Here is a 19683-nt window from a genome sequence, read left to right on the forward strand (position 1 = left end):
TGTACTCACCAGGGTGTAGTGACTCCTGTGCTTTACAGTGAAATAGTTGTTTGGTTTGTACCTACAGGGTGATTTCATTTCAGAAGCAGCTGAAGTGGTACCAGTGTAGTTCTTGTTAAAATAATGCCTTCAGAGTAGCAGGAATGTTAGGTGTGCCAGTTGGGTCGTTTGTTTGCTGTGTCTGGCTGGCACAAATCAGAGAACCCAAGTGCTCAGATACCTGCTGGCACAGGCTTATCTTCAACAGCCAGCTAATCTCCAAACACTTCTGGGCAGGGTCAGTGTTTTACTTGGGTAGAAATGGTGATGGCCCTGCCTGCCTGTGGCAGGGGGGTTGGGACTCTGTGATCCTTGGAGTCCCTTCCAACCCAGACCATTCTATCATTCTATGAAATGCAGGTGGAGGTTGATCATCTAGAGGTCAGTCAGGAGGTTGATCAAATAGAGGTTTGGGATCAGAGCTAGGGCTGAAATTCTGGGATACCAGCCCTCTGATTCTAATATTTAGTCAGCTAGAAGAAAGGTTCCGCTCTTAGTATCTCTTAGACTTTATCAAATTTAATTTCACCCAAGCTTATTGCTTTATAATAAAGTGAAGAAAGCATGAGACAGGTGACTTTTCCCAGAAAAAGCCACCAGGACAATGTCACTGCAGGTAATTGTTACGTCACACAGGCCTCTGACAAACAGGGGGGTTTATCTTCTGTAATGGGATGACTCAGGAAGTCTGGCTGGAGCTAACCAACATCTTCTGATACTTATGTTTTAAAAACAACTGAGTGATGTAGCATGTTACACAGCATTATGTCATGGTGAGAGGCACTCTACCAACATGGTAGCTGTGATCATAAAACAACTCAGGGAATTAGATTGAAAGGACCAAGTCACTGCTGAGAAGTGGGATGAGGCAAGTGGGGTTTTTCTGGTGGCAGGTGATTTAGCTTTGCAAAAACTGCTTAGGTCTGGGCCATGAAGTGGTGTGGATGTTGAGTTACAAGTTTGTCTTCCAACAGCAAAGGAGTTCTGGTACCTAGTGTGTACTGATTTACTCCAGTTGTCTTGCACCTTCTCGAAGGGATCTCGCTCTGAGTTGTCTCTCCTGTAGGTGTTGGTCCTTTAAATACAAAGACTGGAATCACAGAATCACAGAGTGCTTTGGGTTGGAATGGACCTCAAAGCCCATCTAGTTCCCACCCCCTGCCATGGGCAGGGACACCCTCACTAGACCAGCCTGACCAAAGCCCCATCCAACCTGGCCTTGAACACCTCCAGGGATGGGGCTTCCACAGCCTCTCTGGGCACCCTGTGCCAGGGCCTCCCCACCCTCAGAGTACAGAATTCTTTACTCACATCTAACCTACCCCTGCCCTCTGTCAGCTTGAAGCCATCACCCCTTGGCCTGTCCCTGCACTCCCTGGTGACCAGTCCCTCTCCCACTTTCCTGTAGGACCCCTTGAAGGATTGGTAGGTGGTATTTAGGTCTCCCTGGAGCCTTCTTTTCTCCAGGCTGAACCAGCCCAACTCTCTCAGCCTGGCTTCACAGGAGAGGTGCTCCAGCCCCCTGATGATCTTCATGGCCTCCTCTGGCCTCGCTCCACCAGCTCTGTGCCTTCCCTGTCCGGGACCCCCGAGCAGGACACAGCACTGCAGGTGGGGTCTCCCCAGAGCAGAGCAGAGGGGCAGAATCCCCCCCAGCCCTGCTGGCCAGGCTGTTCCAGCTGCAGCCCAGGACACAGTTGGCCTTCTGAGCTGCCAGAGCAACAGATCCGAGATTTTACACCTGATACCGTGGACTGAAACGCCTTTCTCCAGGGCCAGCTGAACAGTAGATGGCAGCAGATGCTGCAGGATGCTCTGCAGCTCTCTAACCCAGCTTTATTTTCTTTTGCTTTTAAAGGTTGTGTCATAACAAACAAACAAAGGTGTATCTTCCAGAACCACCTTTTCCCCATGCTGAGGTAAGTAAGTGGTTTTGTGTGCTAAGATCACAGAGTGAGTGGGTTTCTGGAACACAGTCCTGTTGGGGTGTTGTTTATCCGATGGTTTCACGATGAGCGTTCCTACAGCTATTTAGTAGTTGTGTGTCATTTTTCAAGCAGGTTGGGGTTGGTTTATTTTTTTTTTTATCCTCCTTTCTGTGATTAATTTGGGAGTGTGGGGGAGGAATGAATGATGGTGTTCCCTCAGCTCTACAACGCTTACGTTGTTTATTTCAGCGGATAGCTTACGTATGCTCGCCTGCTTTACTTCTTCCCCCGCAGAAGGCTATCTGGTGTACACATGGCTGAGTGTTTGCTCTTATCACACTCCAACCACGAATTATCCCCTTTGTCCAAGCAGTTTATTTCAAAGTCTGCAAAACTATAGAGCTTGTTATCAGAGATGGCTTAGTCATCCCAGCTCCTGCCTCCCGCGCTGAAACAGGCACTGTGTTGTCTGCTGATATCTTCAAAGAGAGGTTTGATATAGGGCCACAAAGATGATCAGAGGGCTGGAGCAGCTCCCCTATGAAGAGAGGCTGAGGGAGCTGGGCTGGGTCAGCCTGGAGAAGAGAAGGCTGTGGGGGGACCTCACTGCAGCCTCCCCATCCCTGAAGGGAGCAGAGGAACAGGAGGGGAATGGGCTTGTTAAAGGGCAGAGGCTGGCAGGACAAGGGGCTGGAGTGAAGCTGGAGGAGGAAAGGGGGAGAGGAGAGACTGGGGGGAAGTTCTTTACAGAGAGAGTGGTGAGGGGCTGGAAGGAGATGCTGAGACAGGGGGTGGGTGCCCCATCCCTTGGGGTCTTCAAGGCCAGGTTGGCTGGGGCCCTGGGCAGCCTTGTGTAGCTCCAGGCCTGGAGGTTCGTGGCCCTGCCTGTGGCAAGGGGTTGGAGCTCTGTGATCCTTGGGGTCCTTCTCAACCCAGACCAGTCTGGGATTCTGGGATATAAAAGAAATTAAAGCTTGGAGCACAGAGTGCTGTCTTTAGCGATTTTCAATGCAATCACTGGCACTAGCATCTTACTGGAGCAAAGAGGAGTAAGGAATAAGGCTCCTATCTTTGGGAAGAATCTCCCTGCAACACAAGTTGAGGGGATCTTTCCTGCTGCAAGATAATAATTTGAGGAGAAGTTTTAGCCGACCAGACATCAAAGAAATGTGGTGTAACTGTAACTCGTGCCTTTGGACTTATCTCACACATCAAGGAAGGAAATCTTTTCCTTTCTCTGCTGAGAACAGGTAGATTTCCCACTGAAGTAAGTGAGAGACAGGCTGGGAAAGGAAGAAATAGGATTGAGAAACATTTTTTGGCTAAATCCTGCTCCTGTGAAGCAGTGAGCTGTTTGGGGTGGCAGTCTCAGAGAACTGTCTCTGTTAGCTCCCGCTGTCTGAACTGTTTGATGAGAGATGTGGTGAGCGTTGCAGGTCTGTGAGCCCAATGGTTAAATACTTCTACAGGTGTTGGGGTTTTTTCCCCCTCTGAGATAACTCATCCTGGAACTTGTTCTGGAAATGGCTGTTCCTCACCATATCCATCATCTGTAGGTGCTCCAAATGCATTGTTGAGAGTAGGATCCAACTCAAAGCCCTCACCCTTGAGGACCTGAATGCATTTCAAGCAGGATGCACAGTGAATTACATATAATCTTTTACCAAGAATCATGCAGACTGCAAAGCCAGTCACCTATTCACCATCTTTTTTTGTAGCCAAAAACTTCATTCAGACTGATAAATCAGTTCCAAAGCTTGATCCCTGAGTAGGAAACTCTGTACCCATGCTGTGGGCTATGCTTCCGAATTTCCCCTTCATCTCTGCTTTCTGGGGTGTCCTTGATCCACAGTGTCAGTGGTTTCACTGACAGCCTATATTCTACCAAAGATGCTGCTCTGAAATTTTACTTCACAATCTGCACTGGAACTGGCAGGTTTAAGTGAAAGCCCTTCCAAAAAATGAGAAGCCAAACATGCAGCTGTCAAAGAGTGGATTAATTAACCCATTTCATATGATGGGTCTTTGTGTTTATAGAGTGATAACTCTGTCCTCCAATTTTTAGGACGTTTTATATTCTCCAGAGGCTTGTTGATAATGAGATTTTGCCAAATTATTGTTTAGCTGTTGAGATGTTCCTGTGTGCTTCATGTGTAGATCAAGGTAATTATCTAGGAAAGGACTTGCAGCAGTGGGAACAGATCAGCTTCCTTGTGACAAAATGCAGGGCACAGAGGGAGTAACGTGCCCCTGACAGGTACAGGCTTTAGTTGCCAAGGGCAAGGTCTTGCACATGAGTTGGCACAATCCCCAGCACAACAACAGGCTGGGTGGAGAATGGACTGAGAGCAGTCCTGAGGAGAAGGATTTGGGGTGCTGGGGGGTGAGTAGCTCCATGTGAGCTGGCATCATGTGCTGGCAGCCCCAAAAGCCCCCCGTGTCCTGGGCTGCACCCCCAGCAGCAGGACCAGCAGGGCTGGAAAGGGGGATTCTGCCCCTCTGCTCCACTCTGGGACACAGACCCCCCGGCAGCGCTGCCTCCAGCTCGGGGGTCCCCAGGACAAGGAGGACATGGAGCTGTGGGAGCCAGTCCCCAGGAGCCCCAGAGATGATGGGAGGGCTGGAGCCCCTCTGCTCTGGAGCCAGGCTGGGAGAGCTGGGCTGGCTCAGCCCAGAGAAGAGAAGGCTGCTTCTGGGGAGAGCTTCCAGCCTCTTCCCATCCCTGGAGGGGCTGCAGGAGAGCTGGAGAGGGGCGGGTGCCCAGGGCAGGGAGGGCCAGGCCCAGGGGAGCACCCTGCAGCTGCAGAAGAATAGTTGGAAAGGGGCTGGGAGGCAGAAATCCTTCCTGGGGAGGGGGGAGGCCCTGGCACAGGGTGCCCAGAGAAGCTGGGGCTGCCCCTGGATCCCTGGCAGGGTTCAAGACCAGATTGGATGGGGCTTGGGGCACCCTGGGCTGGTTGGGTTATCCCCTCCCATGGCAGGAGTGGCACTGGGAGGACTCTGAGATCCCTTCCTACCCAAACCAGTCTGAGGTTCTGGGATTCTGTGAGTGGAATAACCTGCACTACCTCCCCCCATGATGGACTGAACAGGTCCCTTGCTAACTCCTGATACATATCAGCTGCTTTGCACTTAAGGGACTGTTTAATAAGTATCACAACCATTCAGTGATCATTTCTGGTGGATAGATTGTTAGCAGAGAATTGCCTTACTTTTTCCAGCATAATGGTTGGCTTGTGCAATGTACGGAAATTGCCCCTCATGAAAAGATGATGCTTTGCTGCTCAATCGTTGGAAAGAAAATAGGGAATTACTCAGACGTGCCTCTTAGTTATTAGCAAGCATTAATAACATGCCTGGCTTGATACGTCAGAACAGGACAGGCCAGGAAATAAGCTTCTGATTATCTGCGGAAGGAGTCCAGCCCAGCGGGCTGTCTGGTCTTGAAATTCAGTGTTCTTGTTAGCTCTATAACCAGCAAAATTTCCAAAGAAGCAAGGCAAAAACTGCCCCAAAGCTCTGGTGTGGTCTCTCGCTGCACTGGGTTCTAGTGGGGCCTGATGGGTGGTGTAAAAGAGCATTTCTTTCTTTTAATCAGTTATGATTGTATTTTGCATTTCACTGAACTATCATAGAATCCCAGAATGGTCTGGGTTGGAAGGGACCCCAAGGATTACACAGTTCCAACCCCCAGCCACAGGCAGGGACACCAACCTCCAGGCCTGGAGCTACACAAGGTTGCCCAGGGCCCCAGCCAACCTGGCCTTGGACACCCCCAGGGACGGGGCACCCACCCCTTCTCTGGGTAGCCCCTTCCAGCCCCTCACCACTCTCTCTGCAAAGAACTTCCCCCCAGTCTCTCCTCTCCCCCTTCCCTCCTCCAGCTTCACTCCAGCCCCTTGTCCTGCCAGTCTCTGCCCTTTAACAAGCCCATTCCCCTCCTGTTCCTGGGGTCCCTTCAGGGACGGGGACGCTGCAGTGAGGTCCCCCCACAGCCTTCTCTTCTCCAGGCTGACCCAGCCCAGCTCCCTCAGCCTCTCTCCATGGGGAGCTGCTCCAGCCCTCTGAGCATCCCCGGGGCTCCTCTGACCCCTCTCCAACAGCCCCACATCTTCCTTGTGTTGGGCCCCAGCTCTGGACACAGGACTCCAGCTGGGGTGGGCAGAGCAGAGAGGGACAATCCCCTCCCTGTCCCTGCTGCCACCCCTCTGCTGATGGAGCCCAGGATCCCATCGCCCTTCCCAGCTGCCAGAGCCACTGCTGGCTCAGGGGAAGTCTCTCCCCCACCAGAAGCCCAGGTCCTTCTCAGCAGGGCTGCTCTCCAGGAGCTCTTCTCCCAGGCTGTATCCATGTCTGGGATTCCTCCATCCCAAGTGCAACACCTGACACTTCGCAGTGTTAAATCTCATTAAGTTCACCCTTAACTATCCCTTTAGTACTGTTAGAGGAGGATAAATAAAACACTCTTTCATCTTCTCTATAGGTATTATTTTTATTTCATCTTACTCTCTACAAGTTTTCTGATGCTTTCTCATTCTCTTTGCTTGGAAATTTTCCAGATTTATGATTTATTGTGCCTGTTTTGAACTCAATCTTTGTTCTGCTGGGCTGAATAAAACCAGAAACACTGTTCAACTCAGCAGAGAACCCAAAACACTTCTACTCCCTCCTTGTTACTTCCGCTTTAATGTAGTAGTAGGTGCTCATCACATCTCCTCCTGCGCAATCGCTGCGTATAATTTATTGTGCTTTGGGGTGGCATTTTCTTTTCTAGAATCCAGTCTGAGGGAACAGGGAGTATACTTTCCCTCTGTTAGGAGCAAGGAATGTGGACTGAAGAGCTTCCAGCTTGTAGGGGGGATTTGGAAAATGTTTCCTACTATAGTTAGTAAGAACAGAGTGTCCAGATTCTCGCACAAGCTTTTCAAGTCTCATCTGCAGGCTTTTAGCTGACACAGAAGCTAAAAGATCTTCTTTTTAAAGATATTTCTCAGTGGTTGTGGGAGTGACTGTTGGAGTGAGTTAGGATCTAACTCACCGAAGCCTGACTCCTGTATGTTCCAGCCAGCAATGTCTCAGGAGGAGAAGCAGTCGGTTGGGGAAGGGATGGTCTCTCTGTGGATGGCTCTCCCTTAGCTTAAACAGAAGTGGGAATTCAGTTTTTCACCAGCAGGTACTGTGATGGAGAAGAGAGGAGGAGGAGCTCAAACTGGAGTAACGTTGGAGGCTCTTGCACAGATTTAAAACTGGAGTTTCCAAATGTTTGTGAGTACAGCTCCTGGCCAAGGGAGGTGGTGGCTTTCACTTCCGTGGCACTGTGTCTGTTACCTTCTTAGCATCAACTGTCTGACAGGCTTAGATTTAAGCTCCACCACCCCTTGCTGAAATGCTGTGGAACATAAGTCAGCAACTTGTTTTGTTTAGAAATGTTATTCTCACATCCCAGAACCAACTTGTGGTGTTTTACCAAATTCCTTGAGCTTCTGGGAACATCCCATCCCAACCACTGCCGGAGCTGAGGAATCAGCCATCTCCTTGACCATTTTAACAGGAACCATGGATGCTGCACTCAGCATCATCCCTTTTGTGGAGGTAGAGGCTTTATAAATGAATAGTTGACTTGTTTTAGCAAGGCAGAATGAGAAGCTTTCACTCCTCTTCCTTTCTGCTCGGTGTTTACATAGCCAATTCCAGCAAGATACATGAATTCAGAGTTTACAACACCGCTCTAAATGTGAGAGGTGATTTATGCTGATCAGCATTTGCTACCAGAGGAAGAAATTGGATTTACTGTCCTCTTATTAAGGATTGTGTTAGCAACATCAAAGAGAAATGGCTATGAAAAGCCTCTTTCTTCTGACTGAAAATAGCCAGGGTGGGAGTAATATTGATTCCGTGCTCTTAAATACCAGCATTTGTCTTCTTCATCTTTGCATCCCTCCTCCATCTACTGATTCCTGCATAACACATTCAAAGCAATAAATACCTGGAACCAGGTGATTGTATAGTATTATGTTTTGTCTTAGAGCTTTAAATAGAATTAGGCTCCTGTTAGTGTTGGTCTCATGAAGAGAGGGAGGTGAAGTAATAAATGCACCACTCATTCATTGATAAGAACCTCATCTGTTCAAAATTCTGGAGAGGGAACACACACACACACACAAACACACAGGGAGTAAATAGCTCCATGTTCTGGCTCACTTCAATAAAGGGGAAGCAAAGGCTCTGGAGATTTATCTTGTTTATAGCAGCAGTTGCTGACCCTGTAAATCAAGCCTGGTGCTTTAAAGGAAGCATAACCATTTGGGATTTAAAAAAACCACAGCTCTCCTCGGTCTCGGTTCAGTGCTTTACCATCCTCTGTCTCTTAAGCTTTCAGTCAATAATGGTTCTTTGTGGAGAAAGATGCTCTGAATGTTGTTTCTGGGTTTGGAAAGCAGTCCCAGTGGGAAAATAATGGTTGGCTAAATGCCACTGGGTTTGGGACCCGGGCTCAGTACGGGTTGGCCGTCTGAATGTGATGTGGTTATCCAACCCATCTCATCCGTGGATCTAAAAGACCTGTACAAATCAGTATAAATTTTGTCCCTTTAATGATTTGTGAAATTTTGTTGGACGTATTTGGCAAGTTCAGCTCCATATATTTTTGATTGGGTGATTAGGAAATCCTTTGCTCTAGACACTAAAATCTACCAGCTGCTTTATCGCTGGAGCGAGTAGAATGGCACTAAGCTTGTTTCTATAGCCTCTTACCCCTGCTCTGTCCAGCTCTGAGAGTTGTGAGCTAAGGTATGGAGCTGCCATGGGCTTATCCCAAAAGATTTTCAAAGATGGAAAGATTCAGCACGTGTCCCTTTTCCCTCCTGCATTAGCACCCCAGTAGAAGCTGTGTACCCCGGTGTTATGCTAGATATGTGCATTGCTGGGGAAAACAATCCAAACAACACAAGGACTCAAGGTCCTGAAAACTGGATTAGAGATCCTCTGTCTCTCTACGAAGAAACAGGAAGGGATTTGAAACCTACTGCCAGGCTGGAGAGCTGGGTGGGGAGAAATTTAACAAAATATAACAAGTGTGGAGTCTTGCATCTGGGGAAGAACAACCCCAGGTACCAGTATAGGCTGGGGTCTGGGCTGTTGGAGAGCAGCGTAGGGGAGAGGGACCTGGGCGTCCTGCAGGACAGCAGGATGACCATGAGCCAGCAATGTGCCCTCGTGGCCAAGAAGGCCAATAGCATCCTCAGTGCTGTCAGAAAGGATGTGGTTAGTGGGTCGAGAGAGATTCGCCCCCCACTCTACTCTGCCCTGGTGAGACCACACCTGGAATGTTGTGTCCAGATCTGGTCCCTCAGCTCCAGAAGGACACAGAACTCCTTGAGAGAGCCCAGTGCAGGGACACCAAGGTGATGGAGGGATTGGAACCCCTTCCTGATGAGGAGAGGCTGAGGGAGCTGGGCATCTTTAGCCTGGAGAAGAGGAGACTGAGGGGTGAGCTCATCAATGTCTGTCAATATGTAAAGGGTGAGAGTCAGGAGGCTGGAGCCAGGCTCTGCTCAGGGGTGGCAGCGACAGGACAAGGGGCAGCGGGTGCAGCTGGAGCAGAGGAAGTTCCATGGGAATGTCAGGAGGAACTTTGTCCCTGTGAGGGTGACAGAGCCCTGGGCCAGGCTGCCCAGAGAGGTTGTGGAGTCTCCTTCTCTGGAGACATTCAAACCCAGCTGGATACGTTCCTGTGTGATTTAGTCTGGGTGATGCTGCTCTGGCAGGGGGGTTGGACTGGATGAGCTTTCAAGGTCCCTTCCAACTCCTAACATTCCAGGATTCTGGTAGGTAAATCCTAGCTGCAGAAACATCTTTTACTTGGTTCTCTGATGGTCCCTGACAAAATTTTGCCCTGGAATGTTACATATCCCATTTAATATTTGACATAGAAATTGTCCCCTTCTTCCAGTTCACCCAATTGCAGCTGATTTTGCAAGTTCAAAAAACTTGACTTCCCTCAAAAAAAAAAAAAAAACCCACCAGGGAAAAGCTTCCTGGGGCCATTTCCCACCCGTTCTTTTAAATGCTGATATTTTATGGGATCAAATTTGGTTTGCCCATTGTCTGCTAAACTGCAGATTTTATTACTGAAGCTAAGTTTAGATTCTAAATGTTGCACTCCAGATGTGTTAATCAGAAATCTTTACCAGTCTTAATTGCAGAGATGTTTTTGAGATTCAGTGTGTGCTGACTGCCAGAACAGTTACTGGAGGCTTTGTTCAAATTTCCCTCTTGAAGATTAAATAGGAATTTGCTATGAGTACTAAGCTGCAGAAAGAGCTCTACCTACCTCCTCCATGATCCAAGGATCCCTGTGGAAATAACAGGCTGTGTTTCCATCTTACATCAAACCCCAAAGGACCGATGTCAATCCCAGTCTGTTTCCAACCATCTAGTTAAAAGTGGGATGTGTGGGAAGTCAGATGCAAAATCACAGCAAAATATTTGTTGTTAGGAGCTTGAAGGAGTCCAAACTTGAGGAAGCAATGGAGAAAGGAAGAAATATTGGCACCTATGTGCAGACAGCTCTCTTCTATTGCGAGGGTATTGAAGGGGGGTGTGTGCAATGTCTGGTGTGGCACCAACAGTGAGCAGCCTTGGTATTGTTCCATATCTTTGTTGGTGACATGCACAGTGGGATTGAGGGCACCCTCAGCAAGTTTGCCAACAACACAAAGCTGTGTGGTGAGGTCGACATGCCAGAGGGACCTGGACAGGCTGGAGAGATGGGCCCATGCAAACTGTTTGAAACTCAACAAGGCCAAGGGCAATGCTCTGCATGTGGGTCAAGGCAGTCCCAAGCACAGCTCCAGGCTGAGTGGAGAATGGATGGTGAGCAGCCCTGAGGAGAAGTACTTGGGGTGCTGATCGATGACAAGCTCAACTGTGTCCTGGGCTGCAGCAGGAACAGTGTGGCCAGCAGGGCTTGGGGGTTGGATTCTGCCCCTCTGCTCTATTCTGGGGAGACCCCACTGCAGTGCTGTGTCCTGCTCGGGGGTCCTCAGGACAGGAAAGACATAGAGCTGGTGGAGCGAGGCCAGAGGAGGCCATGAAGATCATCAGGGGGCTGGAGCACCTCTGCTGTGAAGACAGGCTGAGAGAGTTGGGCTGGTTCAGCCTGGAGAAGAGAAGGCTCCAGGGAGACCTAAATACCACCTACCAATCCTTAAAGGGGTCCTACAGGAAAGTGGGAGAGGGGCTGGTCACCAGGGAGAGCAGGGACAGGCCAAGGGGCGATGGCTTCAAGCTGGCAGAGGGCAGGGGTAGGTTAGATGTGAGGAAGGAATTCTGTACTCTGAGGGTGGGGAGGCCCTGGCACAGGGTGCCCAGAGAGGCTGTGGAAGCCCCATCCCTGGAGGTGTTCAAGGCCAGGTTGGATGGGGCTTTGGTCAGGCTGGTCTAGTGAGGGTGTCCCTGCCCATGGCAGGGGGTTGGAACTAGATGTTCTTTGAGGCCCCTTCCGACCCAAAGCATTTTATGATTCTGTGATTCTGCTTTTGTTGAGTGATTCTAAATTCAATTAAGAACCTAATTGTGTAATAACCTCAAGTTCTGAAGTGCTTTGTCATGTGTAAGTTGCTTGAAGAACCATCGGACTTCTCAGCCTGCATTTCATTTCCTTACAGACAAATTATCTGGAGTTAGATCCACCGTGGTAAAAAGTAACAATTAAAAGAGAATCTGGAAAGGTCAATTATGGCTTTGAGAGACCAGAAGAATTGCTCATCATGATGTTCTTAGTTCCTCTTTGGAAAATCAAATCTGTTACAAAGCAGAGGAGCAGCCTGAGTGGCAGGGTTTTCTGCTAGAAAGGCATGATATATATATATATGTATATATATACACATCATGTTATGACATATAGTGAGGAACATACTGTTTGCTAATGAGTGGTATCGTCTGCGGCTCCGCGACACGACAGCTGCAGAAACACGTTGCTGAACCCTGCGTATGGGAACCGTGTATTTTGAGGGATGTTGAATGCCTGGCAGGAGACAGCAACGTATGGAGAGATCTCTGATGAACAGTCCCACCCCCTCTAAAAAGCTGGCTGACAAAGGAAGTACTGTTCCCCTCCTTCACACTCGTTATTTCTTGGTCGTTCAGGGTGTGATTTCATTGTGCTGAATTGCATCGGTTTTGAGGAAATTCTATTTAGGGTTATTTTGAGGCTGGAAGCAGCTTACCTGCCAAGAAAACACTTACAAAATACTCCATGAAAATGCTTTTTAAGTTGAACGTTGTTTTGCAGATTGGGAAAGAGTGGCAGGAGAAATAAAGCAAAATTCTTCTTCCAAAAAGGCCTCAATAAATCCAGTCCCTCAGCTTAGTACAGAAAACTGTTGGAATTGCCTAGCTGATCACACTTGGTTGGGCAGCCCCAGTGACAAGTGCTTCTGATTCAATGAAATGGAATAATGCTGAGTAGATGGATGTAGATGTAGCTTAAGAGGCAATTAATATAACCTTGATATAAGATTTTGTGTGTTTTAAGAACAGATTTGTTTGGGATTATAGTAGAATATGGCTGCACCCATGTGAGCTGTTTCATGAGAGCAGCTACAAAATTTACCCCTAACAGTGGAACAACCATGAAGATAAAGAAAGTGAAGGTAGGGGAGTCCTAAATAATGAGACCAAGGACCAATTAAGAGACAGAGGGCATCTTGTTTTCAACTAAAAGGGGTTCCTAACTAGTTTGTTTTAGAAACTATGTGTTTTAGAAACAATGGAGAAAACCACAAAGAACATGCAGTGTGGGAGAGGAAGACGTCCAGCCTTCATCCCTGAAGCCCACCAGAAGACCCCCTGAGTGTCACTGAGCATGCTCTACCTGGGAGGAGTTATTGTAAATGACTTCCTGGAAATAATTTGCATAACTCTGCCTTTTCTTAGAAATTACAATGGATATTTAGAGTTAAACTGTATAGATATGAGAGATTTGGATTTAAAGGGTGCACACACCCAGAGGAGCAATCGATCCCCTGTGTGCCCAGCACTGCAAGAAAGGATACCTGCTTCATCCTCACCAAGGCCAGTGAGGTTTGATTCTGGCTTTTCAAGGCATCACTTCTTACTGCTCTTCATTCATTGCTCTTAGTAGCTCCAGAGGTAGTTAAAGGGCAAATCAGGCTGTTCTTCCCTCTTTTTTTCAGAGGACTTGGCTTTGAGCCAATGGAACACACTGCTGAAGGGAGAAGACTCTGGTGCTGCTGGGATGCAGGAAAACCATGTTCAACATCAGTGTCCACAGCTTTGTGTAGACATAGTGAATAGGAGCGAGTAGCTTGTTTTGAATTTGGGAGCAGAACGCTCTCCTCGATCCAGGAAACTCTAAGCAGGGAGTGTTTGCAGAGTTTCTTCTCTGTTACCATACTGATCCCAAAGAAATAAGAGCAAGGTCCCAAAGAAATGAGAGCAAGGACTTGAAGGCTCCTAGCCCCATACTCTGGCTTCCTTTTCATAACATTTAGGACAGTCACAGCTAAATTTGTTAGAAGAACTGGAGGATACACAGGAAGAGGCTCTGTAATTCAGAGTTAAACTGTAGAGTACTTCTCACCATGTAAATAAACACACTGAACTGTGGAGCTCAGGAAAAAGCTTGTAATGTCTGGATTTTTGTTTTTCTTTCAGCTCATTCAGACCAACAAATTGAAACATTACCCCAGTATTCATGGAGACTTCAGTAATGACTTCAAGCAGCCCTGTGTTGTGTTCACTGGGCATCCTTCTCTTCGATTTGGGGATGTGGTTCATTTCATGGAGTTATGGGGAAAATCCAGCTTGAACACTGTCATATTCACAGGTAAGTAATTAAATTAACAATAGGTTTGTGAGGTCTGGCTAAGTGTGGTCACAACCCAGAGGCTTTTCTTGTTTCTTCTGGTATAGAAGCTTCTGACTTCAGTAGGAGCTCTTCTAAATTAAGACCCCAGGACTGACTGTAGGGACAAATGTAATTATTGTGCCATTTAATTCATTTTAGCCCCGCAGAGCCAACCTTTGCCTTGCTGAGTCCATTCCTGCCATTTCTAAGCAAAATCTTTGCTATGCACAGCAGTAAAATGCCCACAGGAAATTAATTTTTTGATTAAAAGCAGCTGGCAGCAAGTTAAACCCAGGCAAGACCTAATTGGTGGTGGTCAGAAAGGAGAGCAACACTTCTCCCTGTTCCAGTGGAATCACAAACCTTTCCTCATCCCTTCTCCTGCCCTTTCATCAAAACCACAGGCAACCAGAGAGTCTCTTTCTAAAGATCACAGAATCACAGAGTTGCAGGGGTTGGAAGGGGCCTCCAGAGCTCATGGGGTCCAACCCCCTGCCAAAGCAGGGTCCCTAGGACAGGTCAGTGTCCAGATGGGGCTGGAATCTCTCCAGAGAAGGAGACTCCACACCCCCTGGGCAGCCTGTCCCAGGGCTCCCTCACCCTCACTGGGAAGAAGTTCTTCCCCACATTGGGGGGGAACTCCCTGTGCTCCAACTTGAGCCCATCACCCCTTGTCCTGTCCCCACAGACACTGAGCAGAGGCTGCCCATGGCCCCCTATGTCCCACCCTTCAGCTATTGATACCCATTGATCAGATCCCCTCTCAGGCTCTTCTCTCCAGGCTGAACAGCCCCAGCTCCCTCAGCCTTTCCTCCCAGGGGAGATGCTCCAGGCCCTTCATCATCTCTGTCCCTCCTCTAGACTCCCTTCAGGAGATCCCTGGCTTTGTTATCCCAGGGAGCCCAGACCTGGACACAACACTCCAGGTAGGGCCTGACCATGACACAGTAGATGTTTCTGTCATCTCTGCTGTTTGGGCAGTGTGCACCCCACACAGAGCTGGCAGTGGTGATCCAGTAGTGATGCCATTACTGCCTTTTGGCTGAGGATGGCTTTTCCCAGACACTTTTTTTTTTGGCTGGCAGAGGCTTTTGTTTCAGCAGCTGAAGGTGCAGCTCAGGCTGATGCCCTGGGGAGCTGCTTCCTTTTGCAGTGACTCAGCTTGCCAAGGGCACAACAGGTCTTTTAAGTTCCTCCGCATTTCCCAGTCTGCTTCTAGTGCTGACCCTACTTGTAATGGTTTTAATGAATCAAAAACCCTATCTATCTCAAAATGAGCTATGATTTTAGATCCACAGGGCAGCTCCTGGGACCAAGCCAATCGTTAACAGCAAGACAAAGTATTTAAGAGAGAATATGAACCCTTTGGGAAATCTAGAAATGGGCTGTCTTCCAGAGTTTGATCTCCTTTCAAAATACTTCAAGGCCTTCCCTCAAGCTGACTTTCTGTCCAAGTGCTTCCTCTTCTTCATACCTTCATATGTCATCCAGTCAGAACCCTCCAGTGGGCACTCTTCAGATGTGAGAAGGGAAATAATCCTTTAGGGCACAGCTACTGATTTTATGTATGAGGAGCTCTGGTATAATTGGGACGTGTTATATATAACACAGCCAGATTAAAAAGGTGTGGATTTGGGGCTAGGACAAAGTAATTAGAAATGGGGAGGAGAACACTGAATAAGTGATGAACCCTACTCCCACAGCAAGGGTGTGATAGAGTCCCACTGATATGCTTATTTTCCTCTTCTCCTTAGTGAATAGAACTGCTGGAAAGCACATAACTTCCTAAAGCAAAGAGGATTGGGAATAAGTTTTTTCCTTCATTGTCTGGTTTTATTAACTGTAGACTCCAGGCTAGTGATCATAGAATCATAGAATCACAGACTGGTTGGGGTTGGAATGGACTCCAAAGATCAGAGAGTTCCGACCCCTTGCTACAGGCAGGGCCACCAACCTCCAGGCCTGGAGCTACACAAGGTTGCCCAGGGCCCCAAAATTGTCTCAGTATCACAATAGTGTTAAACCAGTGGGGGAAGATTTCAATAAGTGTGTGATTAGCTCTACAAGATAAGACACTTATATCCAGACTGTGTTTATCCTGGGAGATGGTACATGGTGACACAGCACTGTGACATAGCTGTTAACAGTGCCCATCACTCCTGACCTTTGAGGTTGTTCCAGGAGATATGCCCTAATTACAGTAATTGGTAAAATTGCTCTACAGATAGGCATTGTCTTGGAAATAGTGAATTCTGCTCCAGTTGAGGTGTCAATTAAAACCTGTGTGTGTACACCCTCTGCCAGGTTGGGTATTTCATGGATCCCCAGGAAATCCATGGCGTTAATCATGTTCTGAACGTGCTACCTGCCATCAACAAGGGTGTCAGGAACTGGTCTTCATTGGCAGTAGTGCTTATTCTGTGCCTTCTTGTAGAGAGAGGTAATTGACCTTTCTGTATGGAAATCTAATCCTTCTGTGAAATGAGGTGTTAGAGCAGATGTCTGTTAGAACGTGGCCCAGACAAGTTGTTAATGGCATCTGCATGGCAACCTGTGGGTACATTAAGTCATGATCATAGAATCATAGAACTTGTAAGGTTGGCAGGGACCTTCAAAGGCCATCCAGTCCCACCCTGCAGTGAGCAGGGACATCTTCACTAGAGCAGGGTGCTCAGAGCCCTATTCAGCCTGACCTTGAATATCTCCAGGGATGGAGCCCTCACCACCTCTCTGGGCAAACCTGGACCAGTGATCCACCACCCTCCTATTGAAGAATTTTTTCCTAATATCCAACCTAAATCTCCCCTTTTCTAGTTTAAACCATCCCCCCTCGCCCTATTGCTCCATGCCCTTGTGATCATTGATAATCACACCCAGTTTATACTTCGAATAGAACTCCAGTGGAGATCTGCTTTGGTTGTGTTTAGCTTGGAGTGCACAATGATTTCAGGTGCTTGTGGTGGTTTGTTAACTGAATTTGTCTATCCATGGCTTTTGGACTCCATCTCTGTAGGCACATCCACTCAGCAGGACGTTCGTAGTTCCATCTGTCTCAGCTGGACAGACATCTTTGTCTACAGAAGTTCCTAGCAGATACAATTCTTCTGTTCTTAGTAACTCCAGTGGACATCTGAAGCACCCCCACTGCTGCCCAGGGTTTCTGTTATTTAATTATTTACCTCCTCTTGTTTTAAGATAAAATCTCCTGCAGTTAACGAAATAAATTTGGTCCATTGAAGCAGTATGGGATAACAGATGATGTTCTAGCTTTTCCTGTGAAAGACTCCTAGTTTCTAGTAATTAGGACCTTTAAACTCCAGGCCATGCAGTGTTGTTAATGATGGCACCTCTTGTTCAGTCTACAGGAGTTTGGTGGACTCCACCCTCCCAATCTGTAATGTAAAAAACAACTACAGGAGAATATAGACTGAAACAGCAGCTGCAGCTGATAGACAGGACACCGGCTGTGAGTGAGCTGTAGTGCTGCTCCCCTTGCTTGTGTCATCTACAAATGTTACTGCTGAAGCAGTACTGAATAGATTATTGATTAGAAATATTGAATACCACTAAGCCACAGAGAAATTGTAGAAGAAAATGTGGGAGAAAGAAGTCTGCTTCTTGTTCTCTCTCTCTCTCCAATAACAACGATGCTTTAAAAACAAACTCCCTGGGAGATCTTAAAAGCCGCTCGTGCGTGCCACATTAACACTGGATGGGGAAAGATTTTCTAACTCAGAGTCACACAGGAGTAAATCAGATGTCTTGGGGGAAAAACTAAAGACCTGTAATTCTGTCAGAAGAAGTCGATACTCATCTTTGGGAGGCACTCTGGTCCATCAGACTGGTGACTCCTGGTTTTTTGGTTGTTTCAGAACAGCTTTTGCTGTGAGTTCAGTACAAGACCAGCTCAAATTATGTTTTTCAGATGTTTGAAATCTTCAAAGTCCTTTGTTAAAATTCCTTCATTAGAATTTCTCTCTTTTTTCCAAAGCTACTTATGTTATTAGTGGTTCAGAGAGACCAAAACCCGCGTCTGTAGATTATCTGAGCCTATTCAAAACCACTTTAACTGAATAGGTGATGCCTCGTGGTGTTCTCAGATATAAACAGGCGGATCTGTGTGTCATCCGCACCACCAGATGGGATGGAAAAGTTCTCCTCTGATAACTTTTTAAACTGCATGTATCAGTACAGGCTGAGAGGAGACATGTTGGAGAGGAGCTCTGCAGAGAAGGACCTGGGGGTCCTGGTGGACAACAGGTTGGCCATGAGCCAGCAGTGTGCCTCAGTGGCCAAGAGGGCCAATGGGATCCTGGGGGGCATCAAAAGGAGCATGGCCAGCAGGTCAAATGAGGTGATCCTCCCCCCCTGCTCTGCCCTGGTCAGGCCCCAGCTGGAGTGTTGTGTCCAGTTCTGGGCTCCCTGGTATAAAAAAGACAGGGATCTCCTGGAGAGAGTCCAGAGGAGGCTACAGAGATGATGAAAGGCCTGGGGCATCTCCCCTATGAGGAAAAGCTGAGTGAGCTGGGGCTGTTCAGCCTGGAGAGAAGAAGCCTGAGAGGGAATCTGATCAATGGTTATCAATATCTGAAGGATGGGATCCAGGGGGACATGGGCAGCCTCTTCTCAGTGTCTGTGGGGACAGGACAAGGGGTGATGGGCTCAAGTTGGAGCCCAGGGAGTTCCCCCCCAATGTGGGGAAGAACTTCTTCCCAGTGAGGGTGAGGGAGCCCTGGGACAGGCTGCCCAGGGGGTGTGGAGTCTCTTTCTCTGGAGAGATTCCAGCCCCTGTCCTAGGGACCCTGCTTTGGCAGGGGGTTGGTCCCGATGGGCTCTGGAGGTCCCTTCCAACCCCTACGATGCTGTGATTAACCATTTAGGATTTCATCATACATCTCCAGCAGAGGGTCTACGCCTGGTGTAAGTTTTCTGATCTCCCCCAGTGAGTTTTAAAATGTCTTCTGATTGAAGTCTAATGGACCACTGACTGTTCTTCATCAGGCAACCTTCACACTATTGTTATTTTTCAACTCCTGCTCATTGCTGTTAAGCATCCTGCCATCAACTCCCATTTATTACATTGATATTTTAGGCTTTGTTTCATTGCCACTAACACATCTGCTTTTAACTGGCGTGGCTTTTTGCCCAGTATAATTTCTCTTATGTTTGGAGATTCAGAGCTTTTTGGACACCTAGTAAGATGTTCTTGTACAGCTATCATTTTTTGTTAATATTTCTCATTTCAATGTTTCCAGGCAGTTATTCTGACAATTTCTTTACACATGGGAAAATGATCCCTTTGCTGATTCCAAGCATCCCTGTCAGTGGCTGATGCTACACTCTCTTCTCACAGGGTAAATATAACCACATCAGGATCCCTGATACTGGGCCATCAGCAGATTAACTTGTCTTTATCAGTAGAATGAGGCCCAAAACTGCATCTCAGGTGCTAGCAGGGTGCTGACCTTCTTGCTGTACTGTTTGAAGGACATTTTTTCTTGCCATCTGTCCTGGTTTTGGCTGGGATAGAGTTAATTTGCTTTCAAGCAGCATTTTGGATTTCGGATGAGAATCTTGTTGAAAACACACTGATGGTTTAGTTGGTGCTGGGTCATTGTAATGCTTACACCAAGTTAAGGACTTGCTGCACAAGAAGCTGGCAGAGCACAACCAGGATGGCTGACTCAGGCTGGCTAGAGGGATATCCCTGACTACAGAACCTCATGCACCATATGTAGCCAGGGAAGCGAGCCGGGAAGTGGGATCGCTGCTCAAACACAGACTGGGCATTGGGGGGGGGGTTCTGCATGTGGTGAGCAATTGCATTTGTGCAATCATCCTCAT

At 47.8% G+C, this 19683-nt stretch overlaps 1 protein-coding gene across 2 annotated transcripts in view; it reads left to right on the plus strand.

Moving 5' to 3' along the window:
• Positions 1-19683, plus strand: part of INTS9 (integrator complex subunit 9) — an 80257-nt gene that overhangs the window by 41687 nt on the left and 18887 nt on the right. For both annotated transcript variants that reach the window (XM_084262274.1, XM_084262275.1), the window contains exons 10-11: positions 1898-1958; positions 13647-13818. In XM_084262274.1, the coding sequence (XP_084118400.1) occupies positions 1898-1958; positions 13647-13818 (233 nt within the window). The remainder of the gene's footprint in view (positions 1-1897; positions 1959-13646; positions 13819-19683) is intronic.

This window comes from Gallinula chloropus (assembly GCF_964237585.1).
Source record: "Gallinula chloropus genome assembly, chromosome: 3".
Classification (NCBI taxonomy): Eukaryota; Metazoa; Chordata; class Aves; order Gruiformes; family Rallidae; genus Gallinula; species Gallinula chloropus.